Here is a 19,872-nt window from a genome sequence, read left to right on the forward strand (position 1 = left end):
AATCATGGATTTTTCAAGTCATTTGCTTGCAAAGTTTGTTGTTTGACAATATATTAGGGTCTTTGAGTAAGTTGGCAAGTAAAAACTTATTCATTAACTAAAAAAGACAAGCTCTAACATCTAAAAGTGCCTGCTAGATCTTTACTTTAGAAAATTGTGCAAATTTTTATTATTATTTACAAATTACAAAATAATGAAATGCTTATATTTTACCTTTTTTGGAATATAATGAAATTGAAAATTTGGTCATGTATTTATCATATTGTGAGTATGGATGAATAGTTAGACTCCTGTGGGATTTTCCCCATTAGGGTTAAATTAAAAGTCAAGGGTGTTCTAGGCCGGGGCATGAACCTTGGATACGCACTTGATCTTGTCATCTATAATATTTTGGCTTGGCTATCAAAAGACTCACCTATATAAATGACTAGAACAACACAATCTTTGCAAACAATAACATGACAACATTGCTGCATCGTGTCCTTTTGATCAATAAACATGTTTTAATATACAATTGCATAATAATACAAAAATATTAAATCAATGCACTCATGCTTACATGTCTACCTTGAGGGTAGTATAATAATAGTGCTAGGCCTAATAGGAATTTGATGAAAGATCTAATCACTTGAATGAGAGTTTGCTTTACCTGAGCTTGAACTAGGATAACAAGAATTGAGGACCAAAAGCAAGTGCAAGCATAACAAGGACCAGTTGCCAAAAAAAAAAAAAAAAAAACAAGGAACAAGAAAAGGAAAAAAAAAAAAAAAGAAAAAACAAAGAAAATGGTTGCTTGAAATGTTGAAGACTAGGAAATAGTCCTCTAAATAGAGATGTTTTCCGACAACCATGATGCATCAAGCTCCTTCAAGGCACACCTTCTTAAACAAGCCGTTTGGTTTCCTAAAATTACCTTAGTACAGTTTTCAACAAGTTGCGACCTTTGAGCTCATATTCCATGTCTAGTCATAAAGAACTAAGTTGGCATGTCTAAACACTCAAGCCTTCCTTGCAAGCCTCCTCTCACCACTCCAATGCTTCTTGGTTAATGCTTTTGCTCAAATTATAGCTTTACCCATTTCTATCTTTTCACCAAAATAACCTTATCCCTCTCACCCCTGCAACTTCAAATATGACATGTCCCTAACATAGTTAAGCCTATTTATCCCACTGTCAAATCCACAAGCTACTCAATCTAATAAAGGACCACATGGAGATTCATTTACACCCTTGCCCTTATTTGACCATAATTTGCAATATGTGTTGGTTTTGAATAACTAGAATTTTAATAAGAATAAAGTTAATAAGAAAAAAAATTATAATAATTTCATCAATTATCCAATACATGGACTAGATCATTCAATTTTTAAAATATAGGGATAAAATGGATTAAATCTCAATAGTTAAATAATAAATTTCTTTTAATTGAATAAAAAATATAATTACCTTTTCACTTAAACTAACAGTAATATTAAATAAAATAACATCTAACTTTGATTGATGTACAAGTGAAAGACTAAATTATTTAATTTCTAAAATATAAAGGCTAAATTGTGATATCAATTAAAATTCAAGGATCAAGTAGAATATATATATGTATATGAGAGAGAGAGAGAGAGAGAGAGAGAGAGAGAGAGAGAGATGGGGGGGGTGGGGCATTTGTTGAGAAGTTGGGACCAGCAAAATCTAACTGAGCATCCATCAGAAACATTTTTAACTCAAATAAGGGGATAACTTTGGATCCGGTAAATGTCTTAGGAAGCTCAATATGACATTCCCCGGAAACCGATGCACATCAGTCATCAGGGAAGTCAAGTGGTCCTCTCCTCCTTTTTAAGTACCGTACCTACTCTTCTGACAAAAAAAAATTTCTTTTTCCTTTCTTTTCTAACCGTGAAATCAAATTACAAATTGCCAATAAAATAACTTTATTTATTCGTTTGAATTTAATTATAATTAATTTAGTAGTGCTTACCACGACTGAGAAGCTTGAAAAATCAGTTCATGAAATCTCAAGAAACAGGTTTTAATAAAATTCAGTTCAATGCCCTACTCTCGCTTTTGCTATAAATATCTCTTTTTCTATATTTCGATTATTGTCTTTTATGAATGAGATTGGAAAATTTTTTTCATAAATATTATCCCTCCTGTACAATTAATCATAAATAATCTTATTTTCAAAAAAAATATCATAACTAATCTGAGTATATATATGTTGAATGTGAATCCCACAAACATTATTTGCTTGAGATAATAATCCCCATGGAAATTTTGCCCAGACAAACTTTATATGGAGATCTGTAGCAGAAAATGACAGTGCAGTGCATACTTTGCCAGTAGATCATCACTCAAACCCTAATCATATTTCTTTTATTCTTCAAAAAGAATTAAATCATTTATTTCAATTTACATGGTGCTTATCTCTTCTTCTACATTCCTCCTCTTGACTTTCCATGGCACCTAAAATTTCTCTCTTTCTCTCCCTCTCTCTCTCTCATACAGAGCCACTCTTGCCCATCATTGATTGAAAAGACAAAAAAATTTCACACACAAGTCAATCAAAATAGACTGTATCTTACAATTTAATGGCACTCTCTATCTTCCACACGGATCAGTCGAAAGCAAATCAGACTCACATTCCAAGCTTTTCTATCTATCTTATTATGATGGTGATGATGGTCATGATGAAGTGGATCTGTGTCCTAGCCTCAGCTCTAGATCAAGTTCTCCGTTTCCCAAGTCCTTGAACATGTTGTTGCTATTGTCAAAAGAGGCTGCGGGTTCAGCTTTGCTAGAGTAAAAATGAGTAGAATTTATCACTGGTGTTGCTACTGGATAATTAAGAGATTGCCCAATCAAGTTGTTGTGGGGACATGGTGAGATAGAGAGAAGAGTAGAAGGTGAGTCAATAGCACATGCATTCATAACTGAGGGATTGAAAACCCCATTAGGGTTAGGTAATTGGTATAGCAAGCATAACCCACCACCTGTTGTGGAAAATTCTTGAGCTGGGATTAAGAAAGTTGAGGAAGAAGTGGAAGTCGATGATGAATTGGGGTTGATTGAACCTGGTGGTTGTACTGTTTGGTGGAGCCTAGCGCGGTCACGGCGGTGCACATTCATGTGACCACCTAGTGCTTGAGCTGACCGGAATTCCCTTCTACAAAAGGTGCAAGTGTAAGAGCGCGGCGGCCAAGTGGTACCCATTACGTTACCAGTGTCCTCTTCAAAGGCTCTGACCTCCCAAGAGTCATCATCTTCTTGAGTTTGCTTAGGGTTCCACATTGATGATGAGTTTTGTTGTTGATGATGGAGATTTTGTTGGGTTTGAGCTATTTTTTGCTGGTGGAGTTGGGTCAGGGAGAGAGGGCCAAGCTCAGCAGCCATGGTAGTGGTAACATTTAAGATAGGTGATAGATGTGATGTGGAATGAATGGAGAAAAGAGTTAAATAGGGGATGGGCTAAGGGTGAGAGATTGAGACAAAATAAACCCTAACACCAAGGATATCAACGAAATTTTTGTAACCAGCAATTGGAATTTAGCAAGATCCACAATATAATAATTTCCCCTCCCAACTAGCTATCCTTACACATAAGGACAACATTTCATACTTCGGCTTCAACGCCCCACTAGTACGTTAATCTGCTTTCCAAAGAGTGTTATCATAGCTGAAACCTGTGACCTTAAGATTACAAATGGAGTAAATTTACTGTTATATTCACATGCACGCGCTCCATATATAAAATCTGTAGAGGGGAAGGCAAGTTGCACTGTTATTTTTGTCTTACGGTTAAAACAGACTGTTCACATCATAAGAAAAGGACTTGGGAGGAAATGGGGTTTCAATTTCTGCAATCTTATGTCATTGTGTAGGATTTTTTTTTTTTTTTTGCTTTATTTTTGGCAAAAGTAACCATTTCTGAAGTGCAGCTTTGTAGGAAGTAGAGCTGTATATTATATGCAGACCTTACAAGTCCAAGAGAAACGACAGGGATCGGCAACTATTCCTTAAATTTCTTCAGAAAAAAATAATAATTATGCACCAATGCTGCTTCATTACGTACAAAGATTTCCGAAATGAATGTAAAGGGATGAAAAAAAAAAGCAATGCTTTTTGAAACCTAACAGAGGGCTTGATTTCATATGGATGATATTCGTGGCTAGTTCTTCACCTATATTTATAACCTCAGCAGGATTTTTTTATGATCTTTGCGAATCCTTGATGGAATGGCTGTCTTTAGATTTTTCGATGGAATTGGTTTAAGCGATGAATATAATTCAACCTCTCTAAATTTGTGATTTCCATGAAGCTAATGGTTTAACTCTATTTATTTACTTTTTTTAAATGTAATTGACTTCGAATGGGATTTAAACTTGAGATAAGGCCATTACTATTAAGCTAAAGATAATTGATTATTTATTTATTTATTTTCTTTAGTAGGCTTGATTAGTGAGGAAGTTCATATCTTCTTTTTCAAGCTCATTTTTGGGGCTTGATTGAAACACACAAAAGGGAGCTGCTTACAATTAAGTGAGTGATTTCAAGATTATGGTATTAACACTTCTCCCAATAAAAGTTTTTATTAATTATAAGATGTATTTGTGCTTGTATCATACACTAAACCAGACATAATTAAAATTTATTTTTAGACCTCTATCTATAAGTTTGAGATGAGTAGTTTAATGATCAATATGTAAAAAATTAAAAATCCTTAGATTATAGACATAAGAATATATGAATTTTTCTTGACTAGATTCGATCTATCATAAACTCAAAACACAAGATATATGGCATAGGTTTTACTTATTAAATATATAGGTCTTATTTATTTATATTTTAAATTTATTGTGAATTAGGTTTAGATAAGAATTTTTTTAAAATATATTTGTATTAGATTCTTTTTCTTTAGAGAGACTTTAGATACTATTTATAAATTAAATCAATTATTTATTTTTATCTATAAATATATAAATATAAAAAATTAGAAATTAAATTTCATGTTTATTTATGATTTTATTAATTTAGTATGCAGTAGACTAACACATAATATTTTTAAATATATTTATGACAGCTCCTTGAACTTGGAGCTTAGATATTCCTCGTTAATTAAGTGGTCAATAAAACATTATGTTTAATCTTTTTTTTATTATTTTTTTCTTTTTAAACCTTAAAGCACCTTATAGGAAAATACTAACTACATTGTTTGACCTCTCTATTAACTATAACTTTTTAATTTTATTTCATCTTTGCAGCATGATCAATTAGTTTCCACTTAATTGCATAATTTAAAAATACTTATTTAATTACTATAATTATTTATGTATTAGAAGATTCTTAAAGATCCTCAAATTTTACTTTAATTAATAAAATAAAAAGCGATTGATATCAGTAGAGTAAACTTTAGAATTTATATGTGTGATTTAACTATGTTAAAAGTATATACAACACCCTTTAATAAGGGTGAGAAGTAAAATAAATATAAAATATTTTATTCTAAAAAATTTCTAACTACACCTAATTTATTATAGATTTAAAATATAAATATATATTAAATTTATATATTTAATATATAATCCTACTATATATTTTGTTTTGTAATTAAGAAAAATTTGTATCACTTATATCTTATCAAAGTTTGGAGTAGTGTAAATGCTAATTACATTGGTTGACCGCCTGTCTACAAGTCAACTTTCCTCTGGCAAATACTTAATAATAAAAATAATAAATTTTGATTTAATAATAATAAAAGTATTTTTAAAATCTTTAATTTGATTAATAATAATAAAAAAAGACAGTACAGATTTTGACACACGAGCGGGGCCAAGATAGTTTATTTCCTCACCAAAGAGAAATTTAAATAAATAAATAAATAAAATTCATTATTGTACTATATATTCAATTCGCACAAAATTCATGATTGTACTATTCAATTCCCACTTGTGCATTTGGTTATATTTATCTAACTTGCACGTATCCCAAGGAGATAATTGTACACTGATTTTTATTCTATATATATATATATATACTGATGTTTATAGTTTTTCAGGATTTATTTCATATGTTCATGTGATTTTGGATATTGTAAGAATGGGCATTTGATTTTGAAGCTACCTTTGCCCACTCATCCACTTTACTGTTTGTCTTTTAGGAATTTTCTATTCCACACAGGAATAAGATCAACTAGGTCCCTTATTAATAATATTTGAAGCTTGTACCATTTTATTTCAGATTTTTTCATTTAATATTTGCCATCCTAAGTTAGATTTATCGAAAAAATCTGTTAATTGAGTTTTAGTTAAATACCATTTACTAAATTTTTTCTGAATTATCTTATTAATAATATTTTCATTTAAAAAAAAAATCAACTAGGTACCTTTAAGTTTTACATATATACTTCCTTTTGGCATTCACAGCAAAGGTAGTTAGTGTTATTAGAACTCCTTGTCCATTCAAGAATTGGCAATAGCTTAATGATTGATTTTAGAGTAATGAGATTTGAGAAAAATTTAAATAGATTTAAAATGTAAATATTGTGTTTTTAATTCATAATATCAAATTTAACTAGATAAAATTTTCTTTGAAAATTTTTGAATTTTGTCAACTAAACCCTAGCAGATAATTAAGTATTTATAATTTATCAACTGATTAACAATTTTATATGTACACATGCTAATAGATTAAGTATTTATTATTCAAATTTCCTAAACTCTAACTAAATGAGTGTGGTGAAAATTTCATGCTGAATTAAGTACAAGTTTATAGGCTTTTGTTTGAAAAAAAAATTATTTACAGGGAAAAAAATGAAATTTAATTTTCACACAATCATATTATTTTTTACATAATTTCTATTTCTTTCAAATATAATTTGAAAAAAAAATTATATGCGAGAATAGAGATGAATTAAATTCACATATAATCATGCAACTTTCTATTTTTTTTAATAAATTCTTTGTTATTTTAAAAATTAAATTTTTTCATCTATTATACTTTCAAACATGAAAATTAACAATAAATAAATCAATTAATTGAATTAATTTTTGTAAAATTTTAATTTTTAAATGTATTTTTAGGTTTTTAATATGAGAATTGATATAAAAAAAATTAAATTTTTGTAAAATTTTAATTTTTAAATAGGGTGTAACATGATAATTAAGAGGCTTATTATGTCCACTAACCCGTTTGGTTTTTCGTTATGGAAAACCAGAAATACAAATGAAACTTTTGTTTTCATTCTTTGGCTGTTTGGTCACACGGATTGAAAATGAAAATTACGAATAGTGTTACTTAAACATCTATCCAACCGTGTGACTTAAATAATATTCGTAATTTTCGTTTGTTTTTACGAGCACATTTTCGTAAATATGTAATATTCTAAAGCTAAGAGAATATTGTGATAAAATTATTTAAAATTAATTTTTAAATAATTTAAATATTTAATTAAAAGATATTTACAAATAATTTAATTTATTAAAATGATTAAAATATATATATATTATTAATATTATAATTATTTGAACGAGAATAATATTGGTATTTTAAAAAAATTACTAGGATAACATTAAGAGATAACTTACTTATAATTTTTTATTTATTTTAAGTAATTTTCTAATTTATTAATTAAATTAAATATTAATTTATTTATAATTTTTTATTTATAATTAAATTTAATTAATTTATAAATCAAATTAAATATCTTAAAATTCAATTTAATGATTTGATCATTGATTGTATAATTTCATTGCTATATTTAACCCGTAACTTACAAAATATTTTATAGTCAATTATAATAATTGATTATAAATAATATGTTGACCATTAATCATCGAGCGATCAGCTACTGCTAAACTAAACAACCCTTAAATAGATGAGATTCAAAATTTTTTATTTATTGGATGAATTATCCACTGAAAGCAACTCTTCCTTTTCATAAGTCTTATCCAAAATATCCAAACCACATTTCGTAGAGATTTTGATATTTATTTTTTTAATATTTAATTAGACACCTTTAGCTCTTTAATTTTTAATTCTTTTTACCTCCTTGTCCTACGAATTGATGAGTGCAATAAAAGAAAATTGTCCGTGTGCCCTACGAACTTTTGGATGTTGACTGTCTTGTACAACTAAGCTTTAGACAAGCCAAGCCCTTCTCTTCTTATTTCTTACTCTTGTTAGCATTTTCTTGTCGTATTAGCAATAATTATGCAAAACTATAATTTAATTATAACTGGATTAGCGTTTAATTAATTTTATAAGAAATGATAGTTGCTAACATGCCTTTAACAGAAGTTGGGAGTACTAAAATTAGTTAAAGAAGAATTGGTCTGCTCACTACATAGCTATCTTCGCCTCCGACTAAAACAAGAACCACTGATCTTGGTTTTTCCTCTTCATCGGCAACATCGTACGCGTCTTTGTTCCCTGCCACTAATTATGCTATATATGAACGACTTTCATATGCTTTTCCCCTTTTTAGCTATTTCACTTCCATTATAATACAAAACTTAGTCTCTTTATTTCAACGATGGTAATTAAGTCTTGTTTTATGAAATTTCACAATTTCTAAAAGTATTATGCTTTTAATAAAGGCCAAAAGTCCATTTGGTTCCTTAATCTTTATATCGAAAGTTAACTAATTAAATAATTAATATTTAATTTGGTATAATCAAATTCTCAATTTTTTTTAAAAAAATTTAATCGATTGATCTTATTGCAAACCGCAGAAACATGTAAATTATAAAGAAATAAAAATAAACATACAAAATATCAATATTTACATGATTCATCCTTTCAATATAGGGTTATATTCATTGACATGTCATCTTTCAATATTAATAAAATAATCAATAGTTACATGCTTAAAGCTAACTATCCATCATCACAATTATACCTAAGAGAACTCTCATTAAACTACTCATAGTAAATATATTAGTTAGTCTCTCATTTTCCTCTAAATATAACTCAATATATTTACTACTTTATTATATACCACAAAGGGTTTGTTCAACAACAAGAGCAATAGTCCCCTCATTAATGGACATAAATTCATTTCTCTTGAATTCTATGTCCTTTCTCATCTTAGGCCGAAACCTCTCCTTCCATGCGCAAAAACCAAATAACAACTCCATAGTACTCCTATTTATAGTGTTAATTCCCTTATTCCTAAAATAATTAGGAATTCAACTCAATTTAAGAATAATACTATATTTGGAGTTTTACTCTAATATAGGGAACAATCCTCTATTCTATTAAGGAATATTTTTCTCACTCTAATTAGAAAAAGTTCTCTCCTGATCCTACAACGATTATGAGTCATTAATATAACAATATCCACCTTGACTCAAAATACATCAACCATTGCATACCTCAAATTCTTTGGTGTTTTCGATTATTAAATCTCTGTGTTTGAGCTCGAACCTTTCAAAACTTTAATCTCTTCGATCTTTATCTTGGGTATAACTTGTTTCTTTTCTTTAAAAGAAAGAAATCATTGTGTCACCAGCTTTCTTGATTTTGCATTAGAAGCTCCACTTTAATTTTAACTTTCTAACACCGTAAGATTGCATCTGCCAAGTTGTCAACATTTGCACTATCCACTAGTGTGGAGGAGTTTTTTCGTATGGCCCCCCCAGTCTGGGCCTCTGATTGAAAACAATTTTAGTTGCTTAATTACTACCTTATACATTCATCCTGACTAGGATCATCCCTATAACATTGATACCATTTGTTGCAAACCATGGAAGCATATAAACAACAAATAAATAAATAAACTTACAAAATACTAATATTTATGTTGTTTACCCTGTCAACATAGGGCTATATCCATGGGTATGCTATCTTTCACTATCAATAAAATAATTAATAATTATAAGCTCAAAGCTAAATTACCAATTGCACCTAAGAGAACCTTCACATCAAATTGCTCATAATAAATACATTAGTTAGTTTTTCTCATTCTCCTTAAGACATAACACACAGGCTATTAAAGGTTCGAGGTGCTCATTTGAGTCCATCTTTTATAGGATTAGACTTGAGGAACCAAGGGAACCACAATTAGAAAAAGGAGCTTCAGTATGTAAGTGGTGTATGATAGGCTTCAAGAAGTGAGTAGAACTAACCCTTTTTAAATAATGAATTTATTTACTTTTAAATCAAATGAACAAGCATTAACATGCATCATTAGACATTATTTAGGGTGTATATATCTAGAATATGAATATATTGCATTATTGCATAATTTCTTGTTTATGCTCAGTAGATGTTGGATAACCCATTGACTTCCCCATGATGTATATGGTTATAATCATGCATGATATCATTTGTGGAAGTCCAAATGAGGCCAAGTACGCTCTAACACAAAGTGCATGTTAAAGAGGAAGACCAAGAAGCCTCTATATAAGCTAGGTATATTGAACATGATATGTTTAAGAGAAGGTCCTGAGAAGCATCTTTATGATCCAAGCACTTTGGATATTTAAGTTGTCACTAGTGGCAAGTCTATTGTAACACTCCTTCCTGGAGTTCTCAAAATATTCATCCAACTCTGACTAATAAAAATTAATAAAATAATAAATAAATGGATAAGTAAAATAAATATATTGAAGATTTAATAAAGTTATATTATTTATATTTTGATTATTTCTAATTTATTGACTTGTAATTACTATTATTAATGTTATGATTGTTGTTGTTGTTATTGTCGTTATAGCTTAGGAATGACTTATATATATAAGTCATGGGCCAATCAAAACTCACCAACCTTCCCTCCCTCACGTGGAAGCTTTGAAGAAAAATAAGCCATGTCCTTTCTTCCTCGGCCAACTTGTCTCCAGTGCAGGCGATACTTTAGTAAACTGATGGCCATCTCTAAGTGATAATAAAGCTCAGATAATGGTAGGTAGAGGTAGGGAACAACAAGAAGCTTTGGTTCTTGAAATGTGAAGCGAGAGAAGGAGGCGCAACTGATAGCTTCATAGCTTAGTTCTGGTAAATCCTGACATCGAAGCATACTGGGATGACTAGTAATGAACTCAATAAGCTCTAAGCATCCTTTTGGGATCTCCCTCACTAGATTCCATGGAGCAATCTGATAAGGAAGAGGAGAGAAAGAGAAAAATGCTTTTAGGTTGATTTCAGCCGATCCAAGACTACCAATGAACTCAGCATGCCAAAACTTTTGAGATGGCACTAACCCCACTCTGATCGAATATCATTTTAAAAAGACGATCATCGGTCGATCTAGATCGATCGGTGAGATTTCTGAACCCTTTCACTCCTCATTTATTAAACTTAATTATACAATAATTAATAACACATTTTGGGCTTTATGTAGGACTATTACATTAGCAGTAGCCTTTCGACACCCAAGACTAACTTTTTAGCTCGATTTGGGCACTCAAGAGATCAACTCAGAACTTAGTCATTCTAAGTAGCAAAATTGGCATTGGTAAGCCTGATCTGAACTTGAGTAGTTCTGCCTAAAGCTTATGTTTTGTAATTAATTCATAAAATATTCTTGACATATGATAATGTAATAATATAACACTTTGAAGGACCTCCACGAATATTTTTCACAATTTTCAAAATGTAAAATCTAATTAATTAGACTATAGAGGAGTTAGGAAACCCAACTAGAGAATTGAGCCATTAGACTTAGAACTAGGCTTTTATTAGCCTTGGATGGACATTGTAATATTTCTGTGACCTTGAGGCCTTGTGTTTGAGTTTGCTTTGCATGGAGGATAGGTGTAATTACAAGAGAGACTATGTCAAATTTTAGGCAGGATAATTAAGATGAATTAAGTAATTATAAGTAGTTTATATCCAATATCTAATATACTATCAGTATCTTTATATAGGTCAGTCAAGTCAACAGTCAGTAGTCCTAGTAGGTTTAGTAATAGTAAAAGGTCACGTAATCTTTGAGTAGAACCTACTTAAACTATTTTTAAATGATTTATCAATTTTTTTCATTATATTCCAAGCACATTCGTGCATCATGGTAGTTATGTTATATATTCCTATTATAATTGCATAATTAATTATATAATTTAGTAAATCATATCACAAAGATGCTGCATTTTCAATATTATTTGTTATGTGTTGATAGTTCATGGATGACCCACTAGTCCCAATAGATAAATGGAAATGCAAGCATGTTAGATGGACTCATAGACTCCCTAAGGGGAATGATATGGTGTATACTCGAAGACGGGGGCATGGGATCCATAAGGCTCCTTGAGGGGAATAATCTGGTGTATACTCTGAAGATAGGATGCCTATAAGGAGAGGAATTGGGTAAGGTAATTTTGTGTTTCTAGCTTCATTTATTTGATTATATGATTATGATACGATTAGGGAATCATTAGTGACATGGACTACCTTAGTGTGACTTGTTTATGTTGTAACATCATGTGATTGTTGCATTACATATGCTTAAATATAAATTGTTTTATTGTATGTTTAATTTCCCTAAGTAGCCTTTTACTTATTAAGCCCTTAGCTCACCCCTTTCTCTATCTTCCCCTTCAAGGACAAGTGTAGAAAATATAGTTAGCGAATTTTGTTAACTGAGTTCTAAAGGTTATTGCCTTAATTTTGCTTAAAGATATATATACATTTTGTGGAACTACATTTTTCAAAAACATGTAATTTTGCTATTTTGCTACTGTACTTTCCCACTTAGCAGTTTGTAATATAAAATAATTGTAATTATATTTTAAATTAATAAAGTATTTTCATGAACATTATGGGCCTTAAATGATATTAGGGTGAAAATTAGGCTTGTTATGGGCTTAGGAGTCTTCATGTTGGCCTAGGTCCTAGTGTTAGTAATGGTCTCAGATTTGGATTGTTACACAGTTGGTATTAGATCACTAGATTTATGAGATTGGACTTAGCTACTAATAAAGAAAAGTAAAGTGGGAGAGAATGAAAGCAAGTAAGAGTATGGCCCACTATGTAAAAGTAAAATAAATGTAAAAGTAAAATAAGTTTTCTAAAATGGAAAGCGCAATAACTTTGGATACATGTCTGATGATTATAGAAGTATTTTATTGTGTTGACTACATTTTTGAAAATGTTGGTCCCTTGTGTCAGTGTAGAGTCGTTGTTGACTTATCAGTACATGTTTTAAGCCAAGTCAAAGCAACTCATGTCAATGAAAGCCTTGGGGTTGTAAAGTTAATACAAGTAATTGAGAAAGGTTTCATATCATTGTCAAAGTCTGAATCTTGAGTCATAAAAATTAAAAAAAAATGAAAAGAAAAGGCAAGTGAGAAATGAAAGAGGTTTGGAATATAATAAAGGCCACTTAAAATGAGCCTAGTGGCAAGAATGATATAATATGAAATGAACTGAAAATAAAGAAGGTTAATTCATAGCTGACCCTTGAAATGTAAATGAAAATGAATAAGAGACCAGGTTTAAGGCTCAATACCAATGGGAACAGTGGTATACAAAATGAAAGTTTAAAGTACTAGTAAAGTAAAATATAGTGTAATAATGTGCGTACTCTATGAAAGGCACAAGTGAAAAGAAATGAGTTACAAATAATATGAGTGCCCCAAAGTAGGTCTTGACTGCTAATTTGGGCAGAATTGGTTGATGAATGCCTTATTAGGGCTTCTTTATCAATTAAATGTTAAAGAAAATTTTAAAGTTCATAGTTAGTTAAATTATAGCACAGTAACATACTCATTCTTCAAAGTGCTATAGATTACAATACAGACATAAGAGAGTTGGTAGAATTATGTACCATGTGTTGACATCCATAAAGGATGCATGCACAGTTAAGTCCCCATCATAATACGTTAATGTTTGGAGCATAAATATGCTCTTGTAGAGGAGTTAAAAACACCTAGTGAGGGTTTTAACCCTTGGGGAAAGTTTAAAGGTAATAAAAAGTAAAGAGTAAAGTGTATTGCATAGTCCCTTTAAATAGGGATAATTGGTCTCTAAAATGGGACCTTACATGGATTTGGTAATACAATAGCCATTTTTTCTAGAGTTAATGAAAAATAATGCTCCTTTATATGTCTATGTTGTGTAGAGTATGGCTTTGCTCTTTAAGAAATGATAGAGAGTTATGAATAATGTTCATAACTTATAAAATGATATCACAAATGAGATAGTAATATGATGAGAATGGTACCTCCTTACATGTTAAGGTCATGTTACTCTCTTGGAGAGATAGAGGGTTGTGACTGATAATCATAACCTATGAAGTGAATTCCCTTGTAAAAGTATGGTATAATTAGAAAGTAGATGCCTCATGGTACCCTAGTAAGGGCACTGGTTCTAAAGTAAAGATAAAAAGTAGCAAAGGTCAGGATAAGTACAAAGTTGCAAAGCACAGTTCATCTCTCCTTGAGTGAGACAAAGGAATAAAAAATTATTCACAACCCAAGAAATGGTACCCTTTGATAGGGTAGCCATGTTTTTAGATAGTGAATGCCTTAGATATCCTAATAAGGCTGAAAGTCCTAGGGTAAAAGTAGAAAGTAGTAAAAGGTTATGATAAGTGTAAAGTTGTAAAGTATAGCTCTATTTTCCTTAAAGGAAATAGAAGGTTATGGGTAGTGCCCCAAACCTAAGGAATGATGCCCTAAGCAGAATAGTAAATATTGAGGGATGAGAAGATGCTTTGAGTATCCTTAATGAAAGTACATCTCTTGAGCAAAGAGGCAAGACTGTTAGAAGTCATGATAGATGTGAAGTTTTGACACATAGTAAAAGGCTTTAATACCTTAGGGATAGAGACTCCAACATGGTAGATGTCCTGATAGATATAGAGATTTAGAGCTCTTTGAGGGGATTTTGAGTATCTAGTACCCTAAATGCTCATAGATAAAGTAATAGTAGAAGAGAGAACCCTTTTGGAACCTCTCCACCAAGTGGTAGAGGATAGTTTACAACCTGAGGAGAGAGGAAGAGATAGTAATACATAACTGTTGCCTTTAAGGTCCTTCTCATCTTCTTAATGTCTAAAGTAAGGGTAGTCACTAAGCAAAAAAAAAAGGAAAAAAGTGATAAGCCAATGATGACTGGCCCCTAATGTAACGACCTAACTAAAGGTTGTTACTGATGCTAGGGAATGGGTCAGTTTAAGGTCGCCAGAACCTACAACAAACTTAAAACTTGATAAAACATTTCTTTATTTCATTTAAACCAAAATCCAGAGAAACTCATAAGCAATTATACTTTAGCATTTCCATCAAAACATAAAACATTTCATTTAAAATGGCTCTGAATTTTAAGCCTTCTCATAGCATTCATAAAATGCTAAAGTATAATTCATCCATTCATGCATAATCATAAAAGAGTGCTTAGGGTTTAAGGCAAACAAACAGACGATTTTATTCTTGCATATTACATATGATAAATTGAAGCCAAGCATAGTAACTAACAATTTGAAATTACATATCTATTATACAATCCTCATATCATTCATGAAAACTTGCTAAACCTCTATAACTTGCTAGCCTCTCTGTTAACACCTTCTATTCTTGTTGTTCTTCACATGGGGTTAAGGGAAGGGAGTAAGCTTTGGAAAGCTTAGTGAATAAACTAACAATTGATCATAATTTATTTTCATTCCAATCATACATATGTAATGCATTAGGCACATGATTTTACACAACATAAATAATTCATATAAGATAGATTTGTCACCAATGATTTTCTCAAAACCAATTTGCTTGGCTCATAAAGATGCTTCTTAGGACTTTCTCTTAGTACATAACATAACCAATATGCTAGGCTCATAATGAAGCTCTTTGGGTCTCTCTCTATCATTAATAATGAGCTAGGGGCTTATTAGGCCTCACCTAGTCTTACCACATCATATCATAATCATATCAATAATATCATAAGGAAAATCAGTGGATCATCCAACATCTATCGAGCATCAACATTTAATTATGCAGCAATCCAGCATATTCGTGTTTTAGATACATGCAAGCTAATAATATCTTGAAATGATGCATGTGAATGGTTATGAGTCTCATTATAATTAAATAAATTGATTTTCATTTATTAAGGTTAGTGTTACTCATCTCTTGTAGCCTATCAACACTAAAACACAAATGATAACTTTTCCTCTCAACTGTGGTTTTTCGAGCTCCTCAAGTTTGATCTTATAAAAGATGGACCTAATGAGTTATTCGGATCTCTAAAACTCTTTTGGAGCTTTAAAACAAAAAGGAAATTAAGGTCTATTTAGGGTTTAAAAACAAGTTTTAGAGCTTTAAAAACAAAAAGGAAATTAAGGCAAGCAGAAGCAACTTTCGCTGCCAAAGTAAGAGCTTTAGCTGCCAAAGTAAAGAACTTTAGCTACAACTTTAGCTACTGATACACTTAAATCGTATAGATGTTTTTAAGCACATTTGTATTCTAAATCATAGCATTTAGGCAAGTATTTTCATGCCTAGTAGTTGATTTCATTAGTTTTCATAAATTATGTTGCCAAGCCCTTAATTCCATGTTTTCTGCATTATTTCAGGTGTTTGGGTGAAGCCCCAAAGGATGGGAGTGCAAAGGAAAGCTTGGAGAGGTAAAAAGACAAAGAATTGCTGCTGATACAAAGTACACGGGTTGTGTAAACCAAGCCCCCGACTCGTGTAACTCTCTGCCAGAAGAAAGCCAAGAGAATCGATGAGAAACACAAGTACACGGGTCGTGTAAGTAGACCCGTGTAATCTGCAGGAACCCGTGTAAGTCTCTGCCGGGCGCAAGCTTGAAGAACCTTATGGAAACAATAGTGCATGGCCCGTGTAGTTGGCATAGACCCGTGTAACTTTCTGTGCCAAAACAAGACCATGCGATTCTCCTCCAGCAAGTTACACGGCCCTACTTTGCAGGACCCGTGTAGTGACACACGGGCCGTGTACTATGCTGCAGTCTGTTTTCTGACTTGAATTCCCCTCCTATTTTCTTATTCGAACGAGACTCCTAAAGCCTTTTGAACTCAAAATGACCTAACCCTAGAGCAACCAATATAAATAGAAAAGAAAACATCAGGAAACGAGGTCGGTCACTGTCATCGTGATCTTTGAAGGTTCTTTGTCGGACTCTACATCAGTACCAAAAGAAGTTTTCCAGCTGAAGCTCCACAAGATCAAAGCTGCAAACTCTCTTTGGTTCATTCGTTTCATCTCCTTAGACAGATTTTTATTATTTTATTTCTTCTGCATAACTCTCTTTTTATTGATTTTACTTTTTATCATGACATTTGCTGAACTCACCATGAGTGAGTAGTTTTCTTATTCTGGATTTGGGAGAGTAGCTCTTATAATTATTATTATGGATGAACACTGAGTTTTATTTATTAGATTTGAGATTCGTTTCTTGATTTAATTTCTTGTGATCTTAATGCATGCTATGTGTTGGTACCCACTTAGTTATGATTGTAGATGTTAATTGAAGGACTGAAAGGTGAAGATTAACGTTAGAAAATCAAGATCTTGAACGTAGGAATTCTTACCTAGACATAGGCTGATACCTTTGTGGAACCTAAAAATTGGTCAAAGGGCCTTAAAGGATTTTAATTAATTTGATCACCACGAAAGTAGGGTTCAAGTTAATTAGAATACACCCTAGATGCCTTGAGAGAGGATTTAGGATAGCTTAGGACTGATTTCCATCAAGGAAAATGATCCTCAATTCAGTAAATAAATGAGATAACATCCCTAGTAAGATTCAAGTGTGAAATCTTAATTTCAGAATTGTTTCAAATAAATCATTTCATTTTAAGTTTACCATTTTAGTGTTTAAAGTTAACAAACTTCATTCCCTAAGTATTCGATAGCCTAGACAGTCAAGATTTCTGTGTAGATTGGTACTTGCTAAACAAAATTTCTCGTGAAAACGATACTCTACTTATCACTTTATTACTTGTTAGCGATATGTGCACTTGCGGTGATTGCAAAATAGCAAAACAAGTTTTTGCAGCTCTTGTAACTATTATTATGGATGAACACTGAGTTTTATTTATTGGATTTGAGATTTGTTTCTTGATTTAATTTCTTGTGATCTTAATGCATGCTATGTGTTGGTACCCACTTAGTTATGATTGTAGATGTTAATTGAAGGACTGAAAGGTGAAGATTAACATTAGAAAATCAAGATCTTGAACCTAGGAATTTTAACCTAGACATAGGCTGATACATTTGTGGAACCTAAAAATTGGTCAAAGGGTCTTAAAGGATTTTAATTAATTTGATCACCACGAAAGTAGGGTTCGAGTTAATTAGAATACACCCTAGATGCCTTGAGAGAGGATTTAGGATAGCTTATGACTGATTTCCATCAAGGAAAACGATCCTCAATTCAGTAAATAAACGAGATAACATCCCTAGTAAGATTCAAGTGTGAAATCTTAATTCCAGAATTGTTTCAAATAAATCATTTCGTTTTAAGTTTACCATTTTAGTGTTTAAAGTTAACAAACTTCATTCCCTAAGTATTCGATAGCCTAGACAGTCAAGATTTCTGTGTAGATTGGTACTTGCTAAACAAAATTCCTTGTGGGAATGATACTCTACTTATCACTTTATTACTTGTTAGCGATATGTGCACTTACGGTGATTGCAAAATAGTGAAATAAGTTTTTAGCGCCATTGCCGGGGAGTTTTTGGTTTTAGTAATATCAAGCAATAGGTAATTTAGCTTATTTAGGCAATTATATTTATTATTTAATTTTATTTTACTGGTTGTATTTCTTTTCTTTCAGGTACCCGATCTGGTATATGATTAGAACAAAGCTAGAAGAAATTTTGGACTGTGATCCAGAAATAGACAAAACTCTGAAAGCCATCAGGAGGGAAAGGAAACATCAAGAGCACGGTCAAGGAGATCCTGAAATCCCAACCATGGCCGATAATAATGATAGACCAAGACTCTTGAGAGATTACGGAGCTCCATCTGTCCAAGGATTTCAGCCCAGTGTCACTAGACCCACAGTGGAAGCCAACAACTTTGAATTAAAATCAACATGGCTCCAAATGATTCAATAAACCCAGTTTGCAGGTTCACCAACAGAAGACCCACACTATTACCTCTAATGCTTTCTTGCCCTATGTGATACATTCAAGATGAATGGAGTGTCTGATCAAGCAATAAGACTCAGAGCATTCCCATTCTCCCTTCGGGATAGAGCAAGGAAGTGGTTACTTTCTCAATCGGCTGGAACATTCACTACCTGGGAAAACCTCTCTCAAGCTTTTCTAGCAAGGTATTTTCCACCTGCAAAGACCGCAAAGCTGAGGCTTGAGCTCAACACCTTCAGACAAAAGGAAGGAGAGTCACTCTATGACGCATGGGAAAGATATAAAGACCTGCAGAGGGAATGTCCACACCATGGCATAGAAGATTGGCTATTGGTGCAAAATTTCTATAATGGATTACTAGCCTCTATAAGGAGCACAGTTGATTCAGCTGCAGAGGGTGATCTAATGGAGAAAACAGTGCCACAAGCACTTGAACTTCTAGAAAGGGTTGCATACCATAATTATGAGTGGTCAAATGAAAGAGGAAATGCAAGAAGAACTGCAGGGGTCCTAGAAGTAAATGCCCTATGATAAATGCCTAGTTTGATCAGCTCACAAAGAAACTTGAAAGAATGCAAGCCAACGCAGTTGGTACAAATAGTCAACATGAGGGCAGCTATGAAGGAGGATACATGAATTCAGAATACAGCAATTTCAACGAACCTACATAACAGATGAACTATGTGAATAATGGAGGAAACTTCAACCAGAGGCAGCCAAACAATCCGTATTCAAATACTTACAATCCTGGATGGAGAAACCACCCAAATTTCTCATGGTCTAATCAGCAGAACCAGCCAATAAACAAGCAACAAGGGTGCAAACC

The 19,872-nt window shown here is 31.9% G+C and overlaps 1 protein-coding gene and 1 non-coding gene across 2 annotated transcripts; both read right to left on the bottom strand.

The window, feature by feature from the left end:
* Positions 1-2,348: 2,348 nt before the first annotated feature.
* LOC110664555 (uncharacterized) lies at positions 2,349-3,577 on the bottom strand. The gene has a single exon (XM_058140858.1). It carries the CDS (start codon positions 3,385-3,387, stop codon positions 2,680-2,682), a length of 708 nt encoding a protein of 235 aa, XP_057996841.1. The 5' UTR covers positions 3,388-3,577; the 3' UTR covers positions 2,349-2,679.
* Positions 3,578-19,256: 15,679 nt separating this feature from the next.
* LOC131176197 (small nucleolar RNA R71) lies at positions 19,257-19,363 on the bottom strand. Its single transcript, XR_009146322.1, has one exon. It is a non-coding gene; the product is annotated as a small nucleolar RNA R71 (small nucleolar RNA).
* Between the last annotated feature and the right edge of the window lie 509 nt (positions 19,364-19,872).

This window comes from Hevea brasiliensis, chromosome 18 (assembly GCF_030052815.1).
Source record: "Hevea brasiliensis isolate MT/VB/25A 57/8 chromosome 18, ASM3005281v1, whole genome shotgun sequence".
NCBI lineage: Eukaryota > Viridiplantae > Streptophyta > Magnoliopsida > Malpighiales > Euphorbiaceae > Hevea > Hevea brasiliensis.